We start from the raw sequence: 26,068 nt of genomic DNA on the forward strand, positions 1-26,068 counted from the left end.
AAGAGATCATTGTTATTCCTGTATAGATTTCCAACAATCTGATAAATGACGTGACTCACATCATGAGACACAAAAGGTTTCCTAGCCTCCGTTGGTTCAAACAGGAAATATGGAACATCTGATCTTGGCCTTATGTGGCTTGCATACAAGAAAAGCGTTTTCCCCAAACAACATGTTGGAAACAATGGTTTGGTAGTTCAAACACAGACCTATATACTCTATATAATATAAGTCTGTGGTTCAAATCAATATAACAATATAATAATCATAAACTATTTCAATAGAGTTATCCTTTACCCTTATGTTTTGAGTGAAATGATATTAATAACATTAAACAAATTGTTATGAAAATGACAAATCATAAGATATCTTAACTTTCCTTCATCCGTTTTTTCTGATATCTAAATTTGTTAATTTGATCCTAGATTTATGAAATCTGGGATCAAAGGACGCATAATAAAGTTTGACTACATGTAGTCACAGATGAAATGCCAGAAAACCTTTTCCATGTGGAAACGTGATGAATCAGGATCAAAAACAGGATTGTGTTAATGATTAACAATCAATCAACAGGCTGTGCGACAATAAGTAAAATGATTGTCTGATATTAAATTGACACAGAGGTTGCCCATCACCATCTTGGACAGGGCAAATAGGAAGATCACCAAATAGAAGCAAATAGATGGACAGAGCAAATAGAATGAGTGTTTCTGTTTCATAGTTACATTGAAAAAAAATAAATCTAAATGAAACCTCCTGGTTATGACACTACAAATTGATTACTTCTTCAGTGGAATTGCCACAGCTTTCTTAATGTGTTTTTTTCTGAACAAGCACTGAAATCATTTACTTACATAATAACCTTAAAATGGCCGACAAAGTCACAATGAGACCAAGTTCCATCAGATGAACAAATCTTTATATAAACGAATAGCTAATCACTGATATTTCCTAAGATGAAATATTAACAACATGATAAATATCCACAAAGCAACCAAAAAAATCCATAAAAAAACACATTAATTCTTTAATTTAATTAAAACATTGATTTATTAATTTGAGAAAGTGTATGAACAGAAATAAATTGGATGTAGCCTATCTGAAACAAAATAGATATGTCTGAAAATGCCATTTTCCAGTTCAATTCTTTTACTTTTCCATAATACATGTGCAATCATTCATCCTTAAAAACATCAAAAACAACTTCACAGTTCAACAACCACCTTGGACGCAACCAACAACACAGCTTTACATGTACCGTATTCGACATAATAAGCGTCCAGTGCGCTCTCAAAATTAGAAATAGGGGGCTCCTATTAGAATATTATTTTGTTGAAAAACAGAGTTGAAAAATCATAAATTTCGTGGTTTATGCTGACAGTCTGAAATGTTTATATACGACAGATATATTTTTCCAGAATTTAATTTCTATAATTAAGGATGCATATAACACATGTATTACGCACGAACAAATAAGTCTTGTGTACATTGAACAATCGGAACGGGTGCTAATTGGGATTGTTCACTAGCCAATATATTAGCAAATATCGCCGTGGGCGCTTATTAGAGCGGGGCGCTTATTACGTCAAATACGGTATTCATAGGAAATATCTTGTGCAAGTACTCCACTCAGTGATTTGCATAGCAGGTAATGTATGGTAATTGATATGGACTGCTGGAATGAAATCAATTATCTTAGTTGCTGATGAACACTGCAGATCTTCACTATGATGACCATTGAAAATCTTCAACTGTTTCTATGAAGTATTTTTCCTCTCATGGAATGGAATGTAATTTACAACAGTTAACCAGAGGGGGATCCAATATTTTGAAAGAGGGAGTGTCCAATATACCCAAGTCAGGAAGTAAACCGAAACAGAGTGGGTTGACAAGTGAGGTTTCAGGAAAATCAAGATTGGTGGAGAGGTTACCGTTCTTTGTACATCAGATATACCTGGTATAACAAAGCAAGTGCATGATGCCCCCATTTAACATGGAAATAAACCATATTCTACATAATCATGATAACTGGAGTTAATAAAATCATCTTATAACTAAATGTTTGTTTGTTGTTGTTTAACGCTGCACTCAGCATCTTCCAGCTATATGACAGCAGTCTGTAAATAATCGAGTCTGGACCAGACAATCCAGTGACTGACATCATGAGAATCAATCCACAATGACATGCATCAACCAAGTCAGCGAGCCTGACCACCTGATCCCGTTAGTTGAGCGAATAGGGTGTTAAGAAATATTCCAGGAATATGATATCAAGGAACACCAAGAATGGGCTTTGGGCCTATGTAGGAAACTCTGTCTTCAGCATCATGTTTTGGCAAACTAAGCATGGCGCCAGTGAAATATGTGTGTTGCCCATATTTGGTGCATGCAGATGTCCATGGAAATCCTGATTCACGACCTATAGATAATCCATTTCACAGTACTTGAACAGGTATCCTGTTAATGAGCACAAAACATCATCACGGTGAATATTAAAACTTGCATGAAATAGAGATATTATTAAATCATAATTATATTCATAAAAAGACAGGATAAAGGGAAACAACTGCATTTCAATTCAATTGCCCATGTTATAGTGCAGGCCATTTGAATACCAGCACCAACTACTGATGCTCTTTGGACAGAATGGGACGAGTGTAAGATGTTGGCCTTGCAGTAAGGTGGAGAAGGTTAGGTTGAGACACTGCAGAAATGGGACTGTATAAGAGTTAAGAACACAAAACATACAACACTAAAAAGAATAAGAGGGGGTTAAAAAGCCTTGAAAAACTTAAAAAACAACATTTGCATAAGCATACCGAAAATCTGGATAGCATAACTTGGAACACAACACAGCATATCCATAATAAACAAACCTAAATGTAAACTAAACATTCAAACAAAACTTTCAGAATTATTGCATTTTTTTAAGTAAAGATACAAACACAAATGTTGTTTACCGGTAATAAAGAACTTGAGTATCTCAAACATGTACTCTCACAAAGAACTGGATCATTGTCCATTGATTATATCTGAGTAAATGATTAAAATTAATCTAGAGAAGATCTACCATACCTAATGTTTTGTTAATGAGTTGCAAAATATATTTTGTGTTTCACATAGCTTTTAAGCTTAAAAATAATGTCGAAATAAAAAAATATATTTTTGAATCATACTTTAACCAATGATATCGAAAAGTCATCAAATTATACAGGTATGTAACGACCAGAACTTCAGGTTTCCAATCTTGACAAAGAAATGGGTAGGTTAGAATTAGCAGGAAAAAATAGAGCTGTTTTAACAAGGTCAATGCAAATTAACAAATACAGCACCCATATGACCAGGCACTGAATATTGAACAGAATCAACCAAACTGTCAACTGCCAATAGTTCCTGAAACTTGTCTTACAACCTTTCTTTAAAATAACCTCATGCACACTCATTAAACGGTTATATACACATCTGACATATAAATAGACTTGTAGGTACATATTGGATACTATTACACATACAACTAGTCACTATCCATCGTTATGTCCAGCTAGGTCCAGCACTGCCCAGTGTCCAATCAGAGTGGTTTGTACGCCAGCAAACCATATCCAGTCAATCCCCTTTAAAGTTTAGGGATCAACCTTCATAAATTCTGACTGACACTGAAGCTGGGTCTAGACCGACACAAGATCTGGACGATGACTTGAAGACCTCAAGCTTTACATGGCAGTCGTGGAGGGAGACAATCAAGGGAGGTTACTTGTTGAAGAAGGGTTCAAGATCTTTCAACATGGACTGAAAATATACAACATCAAAACATTCAAACAAATGAAAACAGTTTGGTTTGAAGGAGCAGACCGAACGACATCTAAACATGCTAAATATTAAACATCAACGCCAGAGAATAACCAGTCTTGATTATCGGATGAAACAGGTTCAATTGGGAATAAAAGGCAAAACTGGTGAAAATTATATGAATGGATCACTGAAAATCAGTGATGACACCAGGTGTTCACAAAAAGGGTAAGCATGTCCCGCTCTACCGGCAGCACCTGCCAACCACATATTTGCACAGTGTTTTCACAAATCAGACTGGTTGGTCTATGAATTGCAACCTTCAGTGGAGAGGAGTGTCCACTTGATAAGGATGTTCACAAGTATTCCAGTGATACATGGGGTTTACAGGCCATTGGAATCCCTGTTATTTTCAAATTTGGGGACAGACCCCATTACCCCATTACCCCATCCACCCCAAAGACCTGTAACCTTTGAGTAAGGTCAGGACTTTCAGCTAGAAAAGTCACTACCCAGATAAACTTAATAATCTGCTGATAGAGCTTATTGGCATGTCTCTAAACACGACTCCTGTCATATTTAAATCGGGAATGAACCTTGACTTGTCACTGGACAAGTTGTGATGCTAGTGGTGCAGCTGCCTGATCCTGTGACACCATGTCCATTCCATTCCTAAAAAATTGTCATTTAAGGTGAGGTGAGGTGAAATGGGGTTTAAGGTCGCGTCCAAGATTATTGCACTTATATAGCGATGTGCATGCACATCTATCTGTGTGTGTGGCTGCTTGTACTAGTCTGGACAGATGCCGATTTATAGTGCTAGCTCACTGAGATACCATGCCACAGTTTAACAAGAATACCCACTCAGACACAGTATACTGACTCCAAGCCGACCAGTCCTTGTTTTAGCCCCTTAATGCTGAGCGCCAGACAGGGTAACAACAAGTACCATCTTTTTGGTATGACAAGCCCGTGATCGAACCCTGGACCTTCCACTCTCTGGGTGGACGCTCTACCAATAGACCACGGGGGCGGTCCATTTGTCATTTATAGCATGTATAGCAGTCATCATGATGCCAAGCACATGGTGACAATTATTTTATCCGGCAGCCTTCAAGCAATGGTCGATGATCCCACTCAGTGTTCACATCATCGCTTTGCCTCTGTAAATTCCATAACCTTGAAATCACACACTATTTATTTGTTTGTTTGTTTGTTGCTTAATACCACACTCAGCAATATTGCAGCTATAAATAATCGAGTCTGGACCAGACAATCCAGTGGTTGACATCATGAGTATCGATCCACACAATTGGGATACAATGACAAGCATCAACCAAGCCAGCAAGCCTGACCACCCGATCCCGTTAGTCGCCTCTTACGACAAGCATAGTCACCTCTTACAGCAAGCATGGGTTTCTGAAGACCTATTCTACCCCGGACCTTCTCAGGAGGAATCACACATTTAGTTGTTTAGGTTATTGCGTCCTATCAAAATGAGTTCATGACCTATTCATGCCTACTGTTTGCTTTTTGTGTGCATCATGTATTTTCTCGCCATGATGACTACAATAATACCATGAATACTGGGCAAACCATTTTTATCATTTTCTTATGTTACATGGCGATGCATGAACAAAATCATATATGTAAACATGCATATGCCTAAACACATTGCATTTTGTTTTGTGTTTGTTTGTTGTGTAATGTCATACTCAGCAATATTCCAGCTATATGATGGCAATCTGTTAATAAGAGTCTGGACAAGACAATCCAGTGATTGACCTCATGAGCATCGATCAATTGTTTCAAGATATGATAACCTGAACCTAGTCAGCGAGCCTGGCCCCCTGATCCCATTAGCTGCCTCTTACGACAAGTATGGGTTTCTGGACACCTTACCCAGATCATCACAGGGTACTTTGCACATTACACTTAGGGCCAGTCAAGCAGGGATCTTGCAGTCATCTAAAATTATTATCATTAAAGCTATCAGCAATCAAAAGTGAAATGCTGAAAGTTCAAGAGCTTTCATATCATTTATAAAAATATGTAACAATCAATATTTTTTATGAATACATGTACTGCCATTGCCTAAATCACCCACCAATGGTTCTGTGTTGGGGGCAAATCTCTTAACAGGTTTTCCTTCACGATCAATGATGAATTTAGTAAAGTTCCACTTGATAAAACTGAAAAGAAATATATGGGAGTAAGCATTTTCAAGTCATGCTTTGAACCTGTAAAAATAGAAGTGATAACAGTCTGACTGAAACTTCCACCAATACTGACTGACACACTTGAACATGAGAACATGAATGCAACAATCACTGGGACCGATGAGACTCAGATTTGCATCATTTGTCACAATGGTCACTAACTCTCATAAACACCATCAAAACAAATGTGCTACGAATTGCAGTACTTCAATCAACACAAATGTGCTACAAATTGTGGTACTTCAATCAACACAAATGTGCTACAAATTGCAGTACTCCAATCAACACAAATGTGCTACAAATTGCAGTACTTCAATAAACACAAATGTGCTACAAATTGCAGTACTTCAATCAACACACATGTGCTACAAATTACAGTACTTCAATCAACACACATGTGCTACAAATTGCAGGACTTCAATCAACACAAATGTGCTACAAATTGCAGTACTCAAATCAACACAAATGCGCTACAAATTGCAGTACTTCAACCAACACAAATGTGCTACAAACTGCGGTACTTCAATCAACACAAATGTGCTACAAATTGCAGTACTTCTATCAACACACATGTGCTACAAATTGCGTACATCTATCAACATACATGTGCTACAAATTGTGGTACTTCAATCTGCACACATGTGCTACAAATTGCAGTACTCCAATCAACACAAATGTGCTACAAATGGCAGAACTTCAATCAACACAAATGTGCTACAAATTACAGTACTTCAATCAGCACAAATGTGCTACAAATTGCAGTACTTCAATCAACACAAATGTGCTACAAATTGCAGTACTTCAACCAACACAAATGTGCTACAAATGGCAGTACTTCTATCAACACACATGTGCTACAAATTGCAGTACTTCAATCAACACAAATGTGCTACAAATTGTGGTACTTCAATCAACATAAATGTGTGTGAAATTACAGTACTTTAATCAACACAAATGTGCTACAAATTGCAGTACTTCAATCAACACAAATGTGCTACAAATTGCAGTACTCCAATCAACACAAATGTGCTACAAATTGCAGTACTTCAACCAACATAAATGTGCTACAAACTGCGGTACTTCAATCAACACAAATGTGCTACAAATTGCGGTACATCTATCAACATAAATGTGCTACAAATTGCAGTACCTCAATCAACAGACATGTGCTACAAGTTGCAGTACTTCAATCAACACAAATGTGCTACAAATTGCAGTACTTCAATCAACACACATGTGCTACAAATTGCAGCACTTCAATCAACATAAATGTGCGTGAAATTACAGTACTGCAATCAACACAAATGTGCTACAAATTGTGGTACTTCAATCAACACAAATGTGCTACAAATTGCAGTACTCCAATCAACACAAACGTGCTACAAATTGCAGTACTTCAATCAACACAAATGTGCTACAAATTGCAGTATTTCAATCAACACAAATGTGCTACAAATTGCAGTACTTCAATCAACACAAATGTGCGTGAAATTACAGTACTTCAATCAACACAAATGTGCTACAAATGGCAGTACTTCAATCAACACAAATGTGTCACAAATGGCAGTACTTCTATCAACACACATGTGCTACAAATTGCAGTACTTCAATCAACAAAAATGTGCTACAAATTGTGGTACTTCAATCAACCCAAATGTGCTACAAATTGCGGTACTTCAATCAACACAAATGTGCTACAAATTGTGGTACTTCAATCAACACAAATGTGCTACAAATTGCAGGACCTCAATCAACACAAATGTGCTACAAATTGCAGTACTTCAATCAACACAAATGTGCTACAAATTGTGGTACTTCAACCAACACAAATGTGCTACAAATGGCAGTACTTCTATCAACACACATGTGCTACAAATTGCAGTACTTCAATCAACACAAATGTGCTACAAATTGTGGTACTTCAATCAACATAAATGTGTGTGAAATTACAGTACTTTAATCAACACAAATGTGCTACAAATTGCAGTACTTCAATCAACACAAATGTGCTACAAATTGCAGTACTCCAATCAACACAAATGTGCTACAAATTGCAGTTCTTCAACCAACATAAATGTGCTACAAACTGCAGAACTTCAATCAACACAAATGTGCTACAAATTGCGGTACATCTATCAACATAAATGTGCTACAAATTGCAGTACCTCAATCAACAGACATGTGCTACAAATTGCAGTACTTCAATCAACACAAATGTGCTACAAATTGCAGTACTTCAATCAACACAAATGTGCTACAAATTGCAGTACTGTGCTACAAATTGCAGTACTTCAATCAACACACATGTGCTACAAATTGCAGTACTTCAATCAACATAAATGTGCATGAAATTACAGTACTGCAATCAACACAAATGTGCTACAAATTGTGGTACTTCAATCAACACAAATGTGCTACAAATTGCAGTACTCCAATCAACACAAACGAGCTACAAATTGCAGTACTTCAATCAACACAAATGTGCTACAAATTGCAGTATTTCAATCAACACAAATGTGCTACAAATTGCAGTACTTCAATCAACACAAATGTGCGTGAAATTACAGTACTTCAATCAACACAAATGTGCTACAAATGGCAGTACTTCAATCAACACAAATGTGTCACGAATGGCAGTACTTCTATCAACACACATGTGCTACAAATTGCAGTACTTCAATCAACAAAAATGTGCTACAAATTGTGGTACTTCAATCAACCCAAATGTGCTACAAATTGCGGTACTTCAATCAACACAAATGTGCTACAAATTGTGGTACTTCAATCAACACAAATGTGCTACAAATTGCAGGACTCCAATCAACACAAATGTGCTACAAATTGCAGTACTTCAATCAACACAAATGTGCTACAAATTGTGGTACTTCAATCAACACAAATGTGCTACAAATTGCAGTACTTCAATCAACACAAATGTGCTACAAATTGCAGTACTCCAATCAACACAAATGTGCTACATATTGCAGTACTTCAACCAACACAAATGTGCTACAAACTGCGGTACTTCAATCAACACAAATGTGCTACAAATTGTGGTACTCCAATCAACACAAATGTGCTACAAATTGCAGTACTTCAATCAACACAAATGTGCTACAACTTGCAGTACTTCAATCAACACACAAGTGCTACAAATTGTGGTACTTCAATCAACACAAATGTTCTACAAATTGCGATACTTCAATCAACACACATGTGCTACAAATTGCAGTACTTCAATCAACACACATGTGCTACAAATTGAAGTACTTCAATCAACATAAATGTGCATGAAATTACAGTACTTCAATCAACACAAATGTGCTACAAATTGCAGTACTTAACTTTAATCAACACAAATGTGTCACAAATGGCAGTTCTTCTATCAACACATATGTGCTCGACATTGCACTACTTCAATCAACACAAATGTGCTACAAATTTCAGTACCTCAATCAACGTAAATGTGCTTGAAATTGCAGTACTTCAATCAACACAAATGCATCACAAATGGTACTATTTCAATCAACACAAATGTGCAGTCCTCTATCTACTGTATAGTTATATGAATCTTATCACTCATACAAACAGGGCTTAAGACATTCACAATGGCAGTACTTACTTTCCAAATAGACCTTTTTGTTTCTCCTTAAGGAACTTAAATAGTGGATGTGCATTGTTTCCATTGACTTCAATCTTGCTGAACATGTCAAACCCAACTTGAAACTCCTTCTTCACAAACCTTTGGATTTGATCATTCGGCCATGGCTCCTACAACATGACAACATTGCAACTCTCCTTCAGACAGATTTCCCTGTGTCAACATGGTTAAAGTATTTCTATGTGTTATGAATATCTTGTTTTTTGTTTAATGCTGCATTCAGCAATATTCTAGCTATATGACAGCTGTCTGTAAATAATTGAATCTGGACAAGACAATCAAGTGATTGACATGAGCATTGATCTATGCAATTGGGAGACAATGTCATGCATAAACCAAGCCACCAAGCCTGACCACCCAATCCCGTTAGTCGCAGCTTACAACAAGCATGGGTTGCTGAAGACCAATTCGAACCCAGATCTTCACAATTTGTCAAAAATATGATAAATGACATGTAAAAGAGTTGGGTTTGTCTATATCAAGTATGTCTAGCTCAAAGGCTTCTCATTCTCATTCCGAAACCAGAGAATCTCATCCGCGGTCTTTTGATGTCAAATATATCAACATGAGTTGATAAAGGTCTAAAACCTGACTTACAAAATATCAAATTTTCCTTGACATTTGTCAAAGATTTTGTTAGTGCATGTCCTGCATTAGGACCCAGTGTATCCATCCTTAGCATTGGCACCATCAACACCCCTTGGAAGCAGTCTTAACATGCTGAACACACTCATGTGTAAGTTGTACACAGGAAATCATTGTTTTGGGTAAACATGACAACAATTACAGCAATTAATTTCTAACAACTGGTAAATTTTCACGTTTAAACCACAAACAATTAATGTACACAATTTTTAAAAAATATATTTTTAAGAGATTAATTCAAAAAACACACTCAAGAGTGAATTGCTTGTTTTCCATTCACATAACACTTGTATGTTAACGCATGGTCATAAATCACATTAACAAATACGGTTTCCCGTACAACTGTTTCCACCCCACATTGTGAAGGCAGTACCTTTGTTGCTGTTTCATCATACAGGCGACATGAGCATCATAAAGTCATAATGAACTTTTTTAAAGATTAATATTATATGCCAGGGGGATAAAAATGTTGCTGTTTCTCCCAATTCAGCATATTTCAAGTATCATTCCGTGATGAATGACTCACACTCCCTCATACTGACCTGCCCCCCGAACTGGTTGCACGGGAAACCAAGGATTCTCAAGCCCTGCGACTCAGCATAATCGGCGTACAATTTTTGTAGCTGAGTGTAGTGCTTCTGGGTGAATCCTCATTTACACGCCACATTCACTATGATGACGAGGTTGCCCCTGGAAGACAGGCAAACATTTGTCACCATGGTGGTCCATGGATAAAACACAAAATACATTCTTAAGATATTTATACCACAACCATGACAAGAAATTGTTCATAATTGCACGCAATCTACCCATACAATACCCTGTGCTTTAATCATATGTAATCAAAATCTTATTCCACATATCCAAGTGCTGTCATTTTGAATATTTCTCAATTCAAACCTTCTATTAGAGGTAAGTTAGACACGGCAACTATCATTAACAGATAAATGAAAAGTCCTACTCTTGAAGTCATTTGGAATATAAAAATGCTAACATTAATCATGTTTATTATCTGCTAATTAGTGCTAATCTGCTGATATAGTAATAATTTTCACTGTGATTCCTCAATTAGTCAAGGTAATGTATGTTCCTCCTTGTAACCATCATCACCATGGCTACCCGAATGCTTCATAGCCATTTACTGACTAAATGTGATTCTCGTCTAGTAATATAAATCGCCAATAAAATGGACCAATCACATTGCAACATTCAAAGTTGTTCAGGTTTACACTAGTTGCTGCAACTGCTATTGTTTTTTTGTTGTGTTTATTGTTGTTTAACGCCGCACTCAGCAATATTCCAGCTATATGAGGGTGGTCTGTAAAATAATCGAGTCTGGACCAGACAATCCAGTGACTGACAAGATGAGCATCAATCCGTGCAATTGGGATCGATGACATGTATCAACCAAGTTAGCGAGCCTGACCACCCGATCCCGTTAGTCGCCTTTTACGACAAGCATAGTCACCTTTTACAGCAAGTATGGGTTGCTGAAGACCTATTCTAAACCCGGAATCTTCACGGGCAGCAACTGCTATTTTTGGGGTGAAGAATATCCTGGCAATTTCCACGTAGATGTGTGTTTACGTGTTGCGATGTATTCCAATATGATTTCATACCAGGGGCTTTAGAATTACATATACCGGGTAAGACGTGTATTAAATGTATTGACCTACAAGTGGGTGCCACTTAGAGACAATTGTATACAATATAAATGATATTGATAGTAGTTTTAGCCTAGAGCACTGGAGGCAGTATGAGAAGGGGAGAAGAAGAAGATGACGAGAAAAGAATAAAAGAGGAAGAAGATCAGAGGAAGACGGGAAAAAGGGGAAGAAGAGGGGGAAGAAGAGGGGGAAGAAAAGACAAAGAAGGGGTAGCAGAGGGGAAGATGAAGAAGAGAAGGAAAAGAAAAGAAGATGAGGAAGAGAAGATTAAGGAAGGAAGAGAGGAAAAAGACAAGTTGAAGAGGAGATGATGAGGAAGAAGAGAAGTAGAAGATAAGAGGAAGAAAAGGGGAAGAGGGGAGACGATGGGAAAAAGAGCGGTTGGAGAAGAAAAGGTGTGAAGAAGGGAAGAAGAGTAGATGAGAAGAGAAGAAGGAGAAGAAGGGAGAAGAGAAGTAGAAGAGATGATGGAGAAGAAGGGAAGAAGTAGAAGAGATGATGGAGAAGAAGGGAAGAAGAGAAGAAGTAGAAGAGATGATGGAGAAGAAGGGAAGAAGAGAAGAAGTAGAAGAGATGATGGAGAAGAAGGGAAGAAGAGAAGTAGAAGAGATGATGGAGAAGAAGAGAAGAAGTAGAAGAGATGATAGAGAAGAAGGGAAGAAGAGAAGAAGTAGAAGAGATGTTGGAGAAGAAGGGAAGAAGAGAAGTAGAAGAGATGATGGAGAAGAAGGGAAGAAGAGAAGTAGAAGAGATGATGGAGAAGAAGGGAAGAGAAGAAGTAGAAGAGATGATGGAGAAGGGAAGAAGAGAAGAAGTAGAAGAGATGATGGAGAAGAAGGGAAGACGAGAAGAAGTAGAAGAGAAGATGGAGAAAAAGGGAAGAAGTGGAAGAGAAGATGGAGAAGAGAAGATGAAGAAGAAGAAAGGGAGAAGAGAAGAAGTAGAAGAGAAGATGGAGAAGAAGGGAAGAAGAGAAGTAGAAGAGATGATGGAGAAGAAGGGAAGAAGAGAAGTAGAAGAGATGATGGAGAAGAAGGGAAGAAGAGAAGTAGAAGAGATGATGGAGAAGGGAAGAAGAGAAGAAGTAGAAGAGATGATGGAGAAGAAGGCAAGAAGAGAAGAAGAGAAGATGGAGAAGGGAAGAAGTGAAAGAGAAGATGGAGAAGAGAAGAAGAAGAAGAAAGGGAGAAGAGAAGAAGTAGAAGAGAAGATGGAGAAGAAGGGAAGAAGTAGAAGAGAAGATGGAGAAGATAAGATGAAGAAGAAGGGGAGAAGAGTAGATGGAGAAGAGAAGATGGAGAAGAGAAGATGAAGAAGGGGAGAAGAGAAGATGAGAAGAGAAGATGGAGAAGAAGGGAAGAGAATATGAGAAGGGAAGAAGAGTAGATGGAGAAGAGAAGATGAAGGGGAGAAGAGAAGATGGAGAAGGGAAGAAGTAGAAGAGAAGATGGAGAAGAGAAGATGAAGAAGGGAGAAGAGTAGATGGAGAAGAGAAGATGAAGAAGGGGAGAAGAGAAGATGGAGAAGAGAAGAAGTAGAAGAGAAGATGGAGAAGAGAAGATGAAGAAGAGGGGGAGAAGAGTAGATGGAGAAGAGAAGATGGAGAAGAAGGGAAGAGAATATGAGAAGGGAAGAAGAGTAGATAAGAAGAGAAGATGGGGAAGAGAAGATGAAGGAGAAGGGGAGAAGAGAAGAAGTAGCGGAGAAGATGGAGAAGGGAAGAAGGGAAGAAGTAGAAGAGAAGAAGGAGAAGAGAAGATGAAGAAGGGGAGAAGAGTAGATGGAGAAAAGAAGATGGAGAAGAAGGGAAGAGAATATGAGAAGGGAAGAAGAGTAGATGGAGAAGAGAAGATGGAGAAGAAGGGAAGAAGAGTAGATGGAGAAAAGAAGATGGAGAAGAGAAGATTGTGAAAAAGAGAAGAGGAAAAAGAAAAGTGGAAGAGAAGAAGAAGAAGAAATCTATTTGAACGAGGGCCTCAGGCCATAAATAAATACAAAATGTATTGGATACAAACACATAAGGACTATGTCAGTTCGCAGCAACCAGTATTCTTCTTTCAAAGGCATATCATGAGTATTGTGGTTCATATCTCTCACTTGCATAAACCCCATAAGTATCATATATTTCTGAAGAACAGCAATCGTAATCGGGGCTAATCTTGGAACATACCCACGACCAACAGATCCTATAGTCATGTTATAAGGTGAAAGAGAAGTTAAACCATGCTCTGCATATACATGTAACATATATTGTCACAATTCAGCATGATGGAGTGTTTAGACATTTATTCCTGCACACAAACATTTAATAATGACCATCTGTTTCAAACATGTGGCAGGTTGCAATGCAACCATAGCAACAGCTCATTTGTTTCACTTTCTGTAGTTGATGTGACATTCCTTACACCCATAACTCACATAAAAAACGGGAAACAAGATATGTAAGTATGCACTGAAACAGGATTTTACTAAGCAGATCGTGTTCCACTTGACCAAAATCACATTAATCACACCATGTGCACACTTAACTTGAAGCTGTGTGGGACAGGGACTTGAAATTTTGCATCCTGAGCACATAAAAACTGTAAATTGAAGTAAATGAAATACTGTGACTTGAACTAAAACATGAACGACTCTATGAATATAACATAACTATTTCTTAATTATCAATACATCATGGGTGCAATGTGTGAAGCCAATTTCTGGTGTCCCCCATCATGATATTGCTGGAATAGTGCTAAATGCAGCGTAAAACAATACTCACTACCTCAAAACATCATGTTCTTTCATGATTAGCACAAGATCGTATTTTTCATCTTTTTCTGTTAGATACAAAGAAATATGGGTTTTTCAGATTAAAAACGATGTTTTATTGGTCTGTTTTCAGTCGTACAATTGGGTATCTCATACCTCTAGTCGCACGTTAAAAGGAAGCTAGAAGCTGGAATGTAAACAATAAACTTGTTTCCGTCCGGTTGCGCACGCACCTCCCGATGACATGCCACAAATCTCGAAGAATAAGCCATCAAGCAGGACTGGACTGGATTACTTCCCAGTGGGGATGGCTGGGTGGGAACGTACGACTGAAAACAGACCAATAAAACATCGTTTTTAATCTGAAAAACCCATGTTTTAGTCTGTTTTCAGTCGTACAATTGGGTAGAATTCGACGGAACACTGGAAGGAGGGTCTGGAAAGTAATCCGGAAGTGACCTCTTGCACGTCGAATGTACCAAGTTCCTCACCCCCGTAGTGACAATAGAACATTCGACCAGATGCACGGACGAGACAAATTGTTTATCACAAACGCACAACATGGTTAATGCTCATCGACACACAACTAATTATCGATGCGACAGGACAACTGCACGCGTCAGTTGAACGGCGATCGAAGTGGTCGACGTATAGTTTAGTTACAGAGCAACTCGCAGTATACAAGGGAACTAAACAGCATCTTTAATGTTCTTCGACCCACAAGTAAGTATCGATGCGACAAGGCAACTGCACACGACAGTTGAATTGCAATCGAAGTGTGGACGGCATATAATTTAGTTTCAGAACGACTCGTCGTATCCAAGGTAACTAAAACTGCATGTTTAATGCTCTTCGACCCACAAGTAAGTATCGATGCGACAGGACAACTGCACACGTCAGTTGAGGTGCGATCGAAACGTGGTCGGCTTATAATGTAGTTACAGAACGACTCGTCGTAGGCAAGGTAACTAAAACAGCATGTTTAATGCTCTTCGACACACTACTAATTATTGATGCGACAGGACAACTGCACGCGTCAGTTGAACGGCGATCGAAGTGGTCGACGTATAGTTTAGTTACAGAGCAACTCGCAGTATACAAGGTAACTAAACAGCATCTTTAATGCTCTTCGACCCACAAGTAAGTATCGATGCGACAAGGCAACTGCACACGACAGTTGAATTGCAATTGAAGTGTGGACGGCATATAATTTAGTTTCAGAACGACTCGTCGTATCCAAGGTAACTAAAACAGCATGTTTAATGCTCTTCGACCCACAAGTAAGTATCGATGCGACAGGACAACTGCACACGTCAGTTGAGGTGCGATCGAAACGTGGTCGGCTTATAATGTAGTTACAGAACGACTTGTCGTAGGCAAGTTAACTAAAACAGCATGTTTAATGCTCTTCGACACACTACTAATTATCGATGCGACATGACAACTGCACACGTCAGATGAATTGCGATCGAAGTGTGGTCGGCGCATAATTTAGTTACAGAGCAACTCGCAGTATACAAGGTAACTAAAACAGCATGTTTAATGCTCTTCGGCCCACAAGTAACTATCGAAGCGACAGGACAACTGCACACGACAGTTGAATTGCGATCGAAGTGTGGACGGTATATAAAGTGGTTCAGAACGACTCGTCGTATCCAAGGTAACGAAAAATAGCATGGTTAATGCTCTTCGACACACAACAAATTATCGATGCGACATGACAACTGCACACGACAGATGAAATGCGATCGAAGTGTGGTCGGCGCATAATTTAGTTACAGAGCAACTCGCAGTATACAAGGTAACTAAAAAATACGAGCAGTACTTCTAGTTGGAGACAATGTCGAAGGCGACCTGATCGAGAGGCTCGTAAGTCTAACTAGACAGGTAGCGCAGAACGATATCGAGGTCCCAGGCCGGCAGGCGGAATTAATGTGACTCATCTTCAACCATGAAGGCACGTAGAATTTTCTGCAATTCCGGTATTTTAGTGAGCCTGTCGCCCGTAGGAGACGGCTCGTCTAGGTAGAAGGCGACCCTGATCGCCTGCCGACGGAGCCATTCTACGACCGTCTTCATGATCCGTGTGATGAAGTCTTCCCCCTACCGGTAGCTCGTCTAAAGGTAGTAGGCTCCGACGACGGTGACGGCGGGGAAAAGGGACCTCATTACCTCCCCCGCCGGCTCGCTGTCGACAGCATAGCAAGCGGTTGTAGCTGGAGACGAACAGCAGTGTCCATGGAACCCCAATGCCTGTCTACTACAAGAATCTTGGAGGGCGCTGGTTTCTTGAAGAGTAGCCCCCAATCCAAGTCCCTACTCATGGGTGACGAAAACGGCATGCCATAGATCGGGTAACGCGATCGAACAGGTGGTTTGCTGAAACTCTGCCCCGGCAGAGCAGAGGCAAGTTCTGGTCCATATCGTGAACCATGGCTCTGAAGACATTGGGAGGAGAAGACTGAAGAGACTGCGGCGTATCTCCAACCTTTAAGCCAGCACACGTCGGTTTGTCATCATCTTTTGATAACTCAGGCAGAAAAGTGAGATAGCCAAGCCATAGCCAGGTTGTCATCACAATCCATCGTCGACGTCGATTGTGTAGATGTAGATGAAGGTACTGGTGTATTGGTCGATGGTCCATGGACCTCTGACGTAGTCGAATCCTTCTTGGTCGACGCCCTGGAGGTGAGTACCGCCGTCGTGATCTGGGCTATCAAAGCTGGAGCGATATGAAAGTGAGACGAGGGTGTCGATCGGTCATTATCTCTACGACGCTGTCGTCACAATCCTTCGTCGACATCGATTGTGTAGGCGTAGATGAAGGAACCGGTGTACAGGACGATTGTCCATGGACCTCCGACGTAGACGAACCCTTCTCGGTCGACGCCGTCAAGGCGAGTACCGCTGCCGTCATCTGGCCTATCAAAGCCGGGTCGATATGAAAGTGAGACGAGGGTCACGATAGATCATTATCTCTACGACGCTGTCGTCACAATCCATCGTCGACGTCGATTGTGTAGGCGTAGATGAAGGAACCGGTGTACAGGACGATGGTCCATGGACCTCCGACGTAGACGAACCCTTCTCGGTCGACGCCGTCAAGGCGAGTACCGCCGCCGTCATCTGGCCTATCAAAGCCGGGTCAATATGAAAGTGAGACGAGGGTCACGATCGATCATTATCTCTACGACGCTGATCTCCCCAAAACTCCCTTCGAAGGCGTCGCACGTCCCCGTGGGGGCGAGGGCTACGATCTCTAACTGTAGAAGTACTACGATCCCCATCGTAGTTATCGTCCGAATCGAACTCCCGACGACCTCGAAGGCGACGAACGTCCTCGTGTCGTTTACTGTCACTCAACGAGGCCCTCGACCTGTCGTCCCGTGAACTGGAACAACTTCTAGAGAGGGATCTGTGTTCACTGTCGACCCGCACGACGTTCCTATCGTCGTTGGTAGGACGAGAGACGGACCGACTGGGGACCGTAGTCCCCTCGTGGTCCTCGTCACCACCCGGTCCCGTCGTAACGGGGGTGGCTGAGTGACGCTCTCGATCAACCGATTGACGAAGATCAGTCGTGCGCGTAGTATCATCAGCAGGCGAACGGTCCCGTGTCTTGTCAAAAAACATAAGTTGACTGAGGCGGGTCTTTTTCAACTGATTTCTTGGGTGTGGCCGACGCGCCACCCCCAGGGCCAGATGTAGGGGGTGCAGAGTCCAAGGATCCACCCGATGACCTCCTCTGCCTGTAGCGCTGGTCAGTAGCCCGCTTCGCCAACGCACGAAGATACAAGTTAAAGTTGATAGAAGACAAATGCTCACATTCTTAACAACGTTTATTCCACGAAGACGTTGAAAGCCCGTCCTTATTTATGCAGGAAGGACAATACTTGTTAGGATCTACTTTAGACAGTTGTCCTTGACACGAGGCACAAATGCCCGACATGTTGCCACGTGTATAATCAAGTGAAACACGTGTTGAACCCAAACAATGGATTACCAATGATTACATTCCAGGAGTCTACAGGTAAGACATAGTATTATTACTGTATTAGAACAACAACTGTAGACACACGATACGGACTAGTAGAATACAAACTAGCAGTCTATCGCGAAAGTCCTTCTCGAGCGACCAGCTCAGAGGCGCGCTGAGAGATTTGTGGCATGTCATCGGGAGGTGCGTGCGCAACCGGACGGAAACAAGTTTATTGTTTACATTCCAGCTTCTAGCTTCCTTTTAACGTGCGACTAGAGGTATGAGATACCCAATTATACGACTGAAAACAGACTAAAACATGTTTTATGTTCAAACAGCATGTTCATCTTTTTAATCATATACATGACATTAGAGGTATAACGATATGGTGGGGTCGCAATACAATATGTATCCTGATACTGTCTGTGCAATATGATTCGTACTCTGATACAGTACTTTTTTTTCTCAAGTTGATATTCATTTAGCAGGTGGTTGACAACCCTGAATCATTTGTTATTAAATTTCAAAAATCAAATATGGGATATTCTAGGGCAGACACATATTGGTAAAGGGCGCTGTGAATGTTATGCTATTTATGTCCAACCATGAAATACCAGAGAATCTGCATGAGCTGGTTGTTGAACAGTTTCCGTTATTATTCACACCAAAATAACTTGTACTGACATGTATCATACGTATATCGCGATACAGGGATCGCAAATCGATATATTCAATCGTGGGCGTCATGTCATGACACAACACTATATCACTTTGTTACTTACGAGGGCTAATATATCAGGGTTCATAAAAATCTTATGTGCCCTATATTACATCACGTGACAACAGAGTATGACATGTATGACGAATCATATTGTGACATGATGTCGGAATGACGTCACACTAGAAACGATGTCAAAGCTGAAGACTGTTAACGTCATTTGACAAATCCGCTGCTGTTGTGACTTGCTGTCCTTATAGGTAAACACTAAAATTTGTCTTTGTATGTAGACATCTTCTTCGGTAATAAACTGAACATTATATTCGTGTTTATGTCAAACTATGTATAACACTTGTGCCTAAATTCCAGTTTAACCGGACACTCAGACAAACCAAGTTTTACCAGACACTCAGACAAACCAAGTTTTACCAGACAAATATAGTATAACATGAATTCTTATATAATATCCTCTATGTATCGTTACACCACTACATGACATGACCTGTTACCTGGATTGTGTCAAATACATGTTACCTGGATTGTGTCATATACCTGTTACCTGGATTGTGTCATATACCTGTTACCTGGATTGTGTCATATACATGTTACCTGGATTGTGTCATATACTTGTTACCTGGATTGTGTCATATACCTGTTACCTGGATTGTGTCATATACCTGTTACCTGGATTGTGTCATATACCTGTTACCTGGATTGTGTCATCTACCTGTTACATGGATTGTGTCATATACCTGTATTTGTCCAGGGAAACATCATTGCCATCAATGTCCTTGGCAGTAAACTCATAGATGGAGGTGGCCTTCTTCCAGGCGTTGGGGTCCTCTGCTGCCTGTCAACATTCAGTGATAACACAAAATGACATGCTATGCCACTGCCACACATAAACATCTCATATCAACCCTCCCACCCCTCTGTTTATAGAAGCTAGCTGCAAGAGACAGATAGTACTTAAAACAAAGCTGTTAGCATATGACAAGCAATGACACCTCATGCTAGGTTGGAGGACGAGGTTTCCTATCAGTGTTTTTTCATTACATCACCCCTCTGTTTGTTGAGGAACACTCAGCCTCTTTCTACTAGTGCTGCTGGTACTCCAGGGGCCCCATGGATAATGATGGAACATGGCATCCCGAGGGGAATGGAGCAGGGGCTGACTTAGGTCATGATTCTGCGATATTCTTGCATAGTTGTCGTGAATATCGCATCAACATTCAATCGGCGCGATTGAAAATCGGGTACAACTTTCAATAGTTTTATCTACACTGACACTCTCATTTTCACCTACAAAAATCGAAAATGTTGTATTGCTTGAATAAAATCATCTACCGTACCTAGAAATGTCAACAAAAAAACTTACACAGTAGTTTATTCAATCGTCAAAAGTTGTCAATCGAAACAGAGATTTGCATACTCGCAACACTGCATGCTATCTTTTACTGTGCAAAACCGATTCCTATATCACTGCATGGAACTTTGCATCAGCTGACAATGGTAGAGCGCGCAACATTTTTTAATCCATGATTATCAAAACGAGTGTTTGTTTTTTACAATAAATACACTTTGGTAGCCCACGAAAATCCTATTTCATGATCTACAACACCAAGTCATTGAAAGTATTTTTTAAAAACTTAAATCCTTGCAGAAATCAAAGACGTACATGTATCAAGAGACAAAAAGGCAATTACAGGTAAAGTTTTAAAACACAACCACATTTCGATTTTGGAATGACAACAAAACAAAAACTAAATGAATATACCTACAACTCTTTCTCCATAATAAACTACAAATTTCAGATCATAAACGATCGTATTTTAGACGAGATTCGCCTACCCTTCAGATAAGAGTTTTCATGAACATACCCTCGTTGTCAATAAAACTTGAAAACTGTGACTTAATCTTTCAAATGTAATTCATAAACATCGTAAATGTCAACAGTCTTTTCAACTTCCGGTGCCATTACTGGCTGCTGCACATGGCAAACATGCCGCCTTCTGCAGGGAAATAAATAACATAATTGTTGCTAATTACACAAAAGGGTGAACCTGGAGGAATAGTCGTTGTATACTGAACTGTCACTTCTAATTAACTGAAAGGTCCATATTGATCAGATTTAATTTGATACGGCCAGAGACCTGGGCACCACAGACAGAAATAAGGCAGCAAAATTGACAAAAGAACTGGAATGTAAGTAATGTATTTTTTGCCAACAAACTGTCGCTATTTCATTTCATCATTTTGAATATATTAAGTTACGATATAAACACACATTGTCAAAATTTGATAACTGCAGATTGTTGTCTCCTGCATGCCAATGAAATGAACAGCTGAAGGTGGTAAACATGCCTCCTAAACGATCTATAATTGTCCTCACAAAAAATTCCCCATAAAGTTGACAATGAAAAGAAATACATAAATATTAGTCGAATATCTCCTAAACATGCTAAAGTAGACAATCAACAGAAAAATAAATAGTGAAGAAATGTTTTGTTAATACTAATGCTTATATTTTTAGATATGCGCAGTGGAGTAATGAATGTTCAAAAATTGGATATCCGTGGATATATCCATGTAATCTTGTAACATTAATTGCGACATTATGCAAGTCACAAGTACCAAAAATCAAATACAGTTTCCACTGTGTGAAGACGAAATATCTCTGAAAATTAGCAAAATCTCATCACACGCCAAAAAATCACAAGGTAAAAAATTCCAGGATAATCCCTGTGGAGGAATATGGTACCCTGTGGGGAAAGGAGGAATATGGAACCCCAGGGAGAATGGAGGAATATGGAACCCCATGGAGAATGTAGGAATATGGATCCCTATGGAGAATGTAGGAATTTGGAACCCCTTGGAGAATGGAGGAATATGGTACCCCATGGGGAACCCTATGGAGAATGGAAGAATATGGAACCCCGTGGAGAATGCAGGAAAATGGAACCCTTGTAGGAATGGAGGAATATGGAACCCCATGGAAAATGGAGGAATATGGTACCTCGTGGAGAATGGAGGAATATGGAACCCCGTGGAGAATGGAGGAATTTGGAACCCCGTGGAGAATGGAGAATATGGATCCCTATGGAGAATTGAGGAATATGGTACCCCGTGGAGAATGGAGGAATTTGGAACCCCGTGGAGAATGGAGGAATATGGATCCCTATGGAGAATTGAGGAATATGGATCCCTATGGAGAATGGAGGAATTTGGAACCCCGTGGAGAATGGAGGTATTTGGAACCCTGTGAGGAATATGGAACCCCGTGGAGAATTGAGGAATATGGTACCCTGTGGGGAAAGGAGGAACATGGAACCCTGTGGGGAAAGGAGGAACATGGTACCTCATGGAGAAAGGTAGAATATGGTACCTCATGGGGATCAGACCCTAGTGACATTATGGTCACACATGTTCCAATGGGGTGATATGATCACGGTATCATATGTATCGTGACACACATATTTCTGTCATATCCCATGGCAACTTCTTGACTCTAAATATTTCAGAGCAAGTTCAAAAGGAATTGCTAGCTGTAGACACATGTTCATGGCGGCTTCTTTTAGTTTGGAACTTGGAAGACATATCTCAAGTCAATTTGCAATATGTGACTGACATAATTGCTGGGGGTGTCATTATACGAGTCGTAAGCAATGTATTTTAGCAAGTGTATTGTCTTGTATCGATACAGAACAAAAATATTGTGTATCGGATCGATACATGAAAACTTGCAATGATCTGGGGCATCACCCTGTGTCACCCCTAATGTTCCAGTTGGAGATACATGTAGGACCCACACATTTTTTAATTTGAGTTACTCAAAATCAACAGCTGTTCTGAATCATTGTCCAAGGTTTGTTTTGGGTCTCACTGTGGGCAGCTGTCACGCCATACATTTCTCGCAGACAGGTCATTACACACATTTTATGCCAGACTACATCTGTTTCACACCTGGATACTGTTCACAGGGGCTCCACAAATCTAGTACAGGTCACCTGTGTGAAGCAATCCCAAACACTGGATCCATTTATCTTGTGTTAATATCAATCATAGGATTGTCTGGTCTGGGTGATTATTAATAGGCTGACATCATTTAGCTGGAATATTGCTGAGTGTTGCGTTAAACAACAAACAAATTAAAAAATTGGTATTCGGTAATGGGTTTGTCTCATTGTCTCACACAAATACCCCCATGTCATACTGCAACACTTAGATAAGGCTGCAATCATTTTAATGATAAAGTATACTAACAACAGCCTCTCTTTCTCTCACACACACACAAGGTGTAAAGGCAAAACCATGGAGTGTGAGCGAGTTAAAATTTAACGTCACATCGGCATTATTTCAGCCATATAGCGACCTTACATACCATGGAGAATCAGCACTGAACCAATCACTGTGTTTGTAAAGTATCTGATTCAAAATGATGGCTTTGAAGGTGTCCTATTTATGGTTGATATTTCACACATGAACTAAATGAAAGGTTATAATATAATTAATTACTGATAAATAATCAAAGATAATTAATTATCAATCCGAGAATAATCTCAACAGGCTATCGCTTGGCTCCTGGCTTGGTTGATCACCCAGCCTGAAGTATACCAATCACAGTACACAGGTGAGGTGAGGTGAAATTGGGTTTAACGTCACTTATATAGCGACGTGCATGCACGTGTATGTGTGTGTGTGGCTGCTTGTACTAGTCCGGACTGATGCCGATTTATAGTGCTAGCTCACTGAGATACCATGCCGCAGTTTAACATGAATACCCCACTCAGACACAGTATACTGACTCCGAGCCGACCAGTCCTTGTTTTAGCCCCTTAATGCCGAGCGCCAGACAGGGTAACAACAAGTACAATCTTTTAACGTCTTTTTGTATGACGCGGCCCGGGATCGAACCCTGGACCTTCCGCCACAGTACACAGTAATGAGGACAGTATGGAGCCAACAACCCACTGAGCACCATCAGAGAATCCGGGATTCAAACCCACTAAAGGACTCAGGCTGTTATAAGGGGACACAACACTGCACTGAGAGACATCAAATTCTTGTTGATCACAATTTTCACAGTGCAATATGCTTCAAACATGTCTGGTAATGAGACATGGTATCTGGTCACAGAAAAACTGAGCAACCATCAACTTTAATAACTATAATTGTTGTACCCAGATCACACAAATATGTTTTATAATCAGTTAAAGTGGGTTTTTATCCACAGGAAAATCAAATTCCAAATCTTAGCTCAAACAGGATGCACAAGCATGCAAGAGCACTTATCATGCCGATGCATCATCTATATTTAGTAGAATAGAGACTATCCTCTGACTGACATACAATATGGCCTATTGTCAGTGACAGTCAGTTACCACATTAAAGGACAGGCCTGAACCAGATTAAATAAACACACACCATACATTTATGTGTTTACAAATCAACTAGCACATTGTGTGTGCTGATTCATAATTGGTAATAATCATGAGTGACAGGGTCAGTTAAGGATGGGCTAAAGTGAAGTTGTAAATTACAAAATGACGTAGATCTAAGTCTTTATAGGGACTGTTCATCTATTAGGGGTGGGTGGGTGGGGAGTTAGGACAGCCTCATATTTTGCTGACCCCCTATCCCTCTTTTGTGTAGCTTTTTCAATTGAACAAGATATTTTCACAAGTGGTGTAAAGCTGTCATTATTTTGCCTTGTCAATGGGTAACTTACATAAAATTAAAAAGGAGGCCAACAGTTTGTGAACGGGCTAGACACTTACGGTAAAGGGAGACAATTTGAGGGGAGGTAACTCATGTATGATAATAGTTCCGTCAAAGTGTTATGTTCACTGCAGAGAAATATTAGGTGTTATGTTCACTGCAAGAAAATATCACTTTTCTCAACTTCCGAAAACTCAGTCTTGTACACTGTAGTATATAGAATCTAATAAATAGCTTTTTTCTGCCCACCATCACACACCTGATTAAACTCAATTACCAGTCCCTCACACTTCGAGCCTTATGTCATTAATGACAATAATTGCATATCGCCCTATACTTTTTACCTGACATTAAACTTTGTGACCGGTCATTTATCAAAGTCAATCTATTCTCGTCAAACACCTGTTTGAACTTGATGCTTGCACGCACTCTTTGGCCATGTTTGATCTGGGTCAGCACTGTGAACTCTTAGGCTTATATAACAGTCTCTTACAGTAACTGTTTGAATGGCATTTTCATAGAAGTTGGGGAGTAAATTAGAAACCATACATCTTTATTGATAACAGCTTCTAGGTTACTGGATGTACAGCGATTGTTTTCATGTTGATTCTACATCGAATGTCGCTACAGGCAATGAACTCAAGGCTAGCGCTCAGTATCACTATCAGACTGATAGGGCCTAGTGAATACGAAGCTCATTCATAAACCTACAGAATGGAAAAAAACAAACATACACGTATAATGTAATTCTACTTCATTTAGGTTAGAATAGTTACTAAGAAGTTTGTAAAGTATAATTGCGGTATACATTACCATTTCAGCTCCTTATCGACAGTGGACCTTGAAGCATGTAAACAAATATTGGAATAGCTGACGTGCTCCTTACAGGGATGACGCCGGGCGTGGGAGTGACGCATGCGC

The 26,068-nt window shown here is 39.8% G+C and overlaps 1 protein-coding gene across 1 annotated transcript; it reads right to left on the minus strand.

The window, feature by feature from the left end:
- Positions 1-3,702: 3,702 nt before the first annotated feature.
- LOC124116706 (glutathione peroxidase-like) lies at positions 3,703-26,068 on the minus strand. The gene is made up of 6 exons (XM_046478146.2): positions 25,961-26,068; positions 20,182-20,279; positions 10,854-11,001; positions 9,628-9,776; positions 5,894-5,978; positions 3,703-3,786 (listed from the first exon to the last, which is right to left on the minus strand). The coding sequence occupies exons 1-6, from the start codon at positions 25,961-25,963 to the stop codon at positions 3,748-3,750; spliced, it is 522 nt and encodes a 173-aa protein (XP_046334102.2). The 5' UTR covers positions 25,964-26,068; the 3' UTR covers positions 3,703-3,747.

This window comes from Haliotis rufescens, unplaced genomic scaffold, assembly GCF_023055435.1.
Source record: "Haliotis rufescens isolate VD_foot unplaced genomic scaffold, xgHalRufe1.0.p SCAF_2, whole genome shotgun sequence".
NCBI classification, from domain to species: Eukaryota; Metazoa; Mollusca; class Gastropoda; order Lepetellida; family Haliotidae; genus Haliotis; species Haliotis rufescens.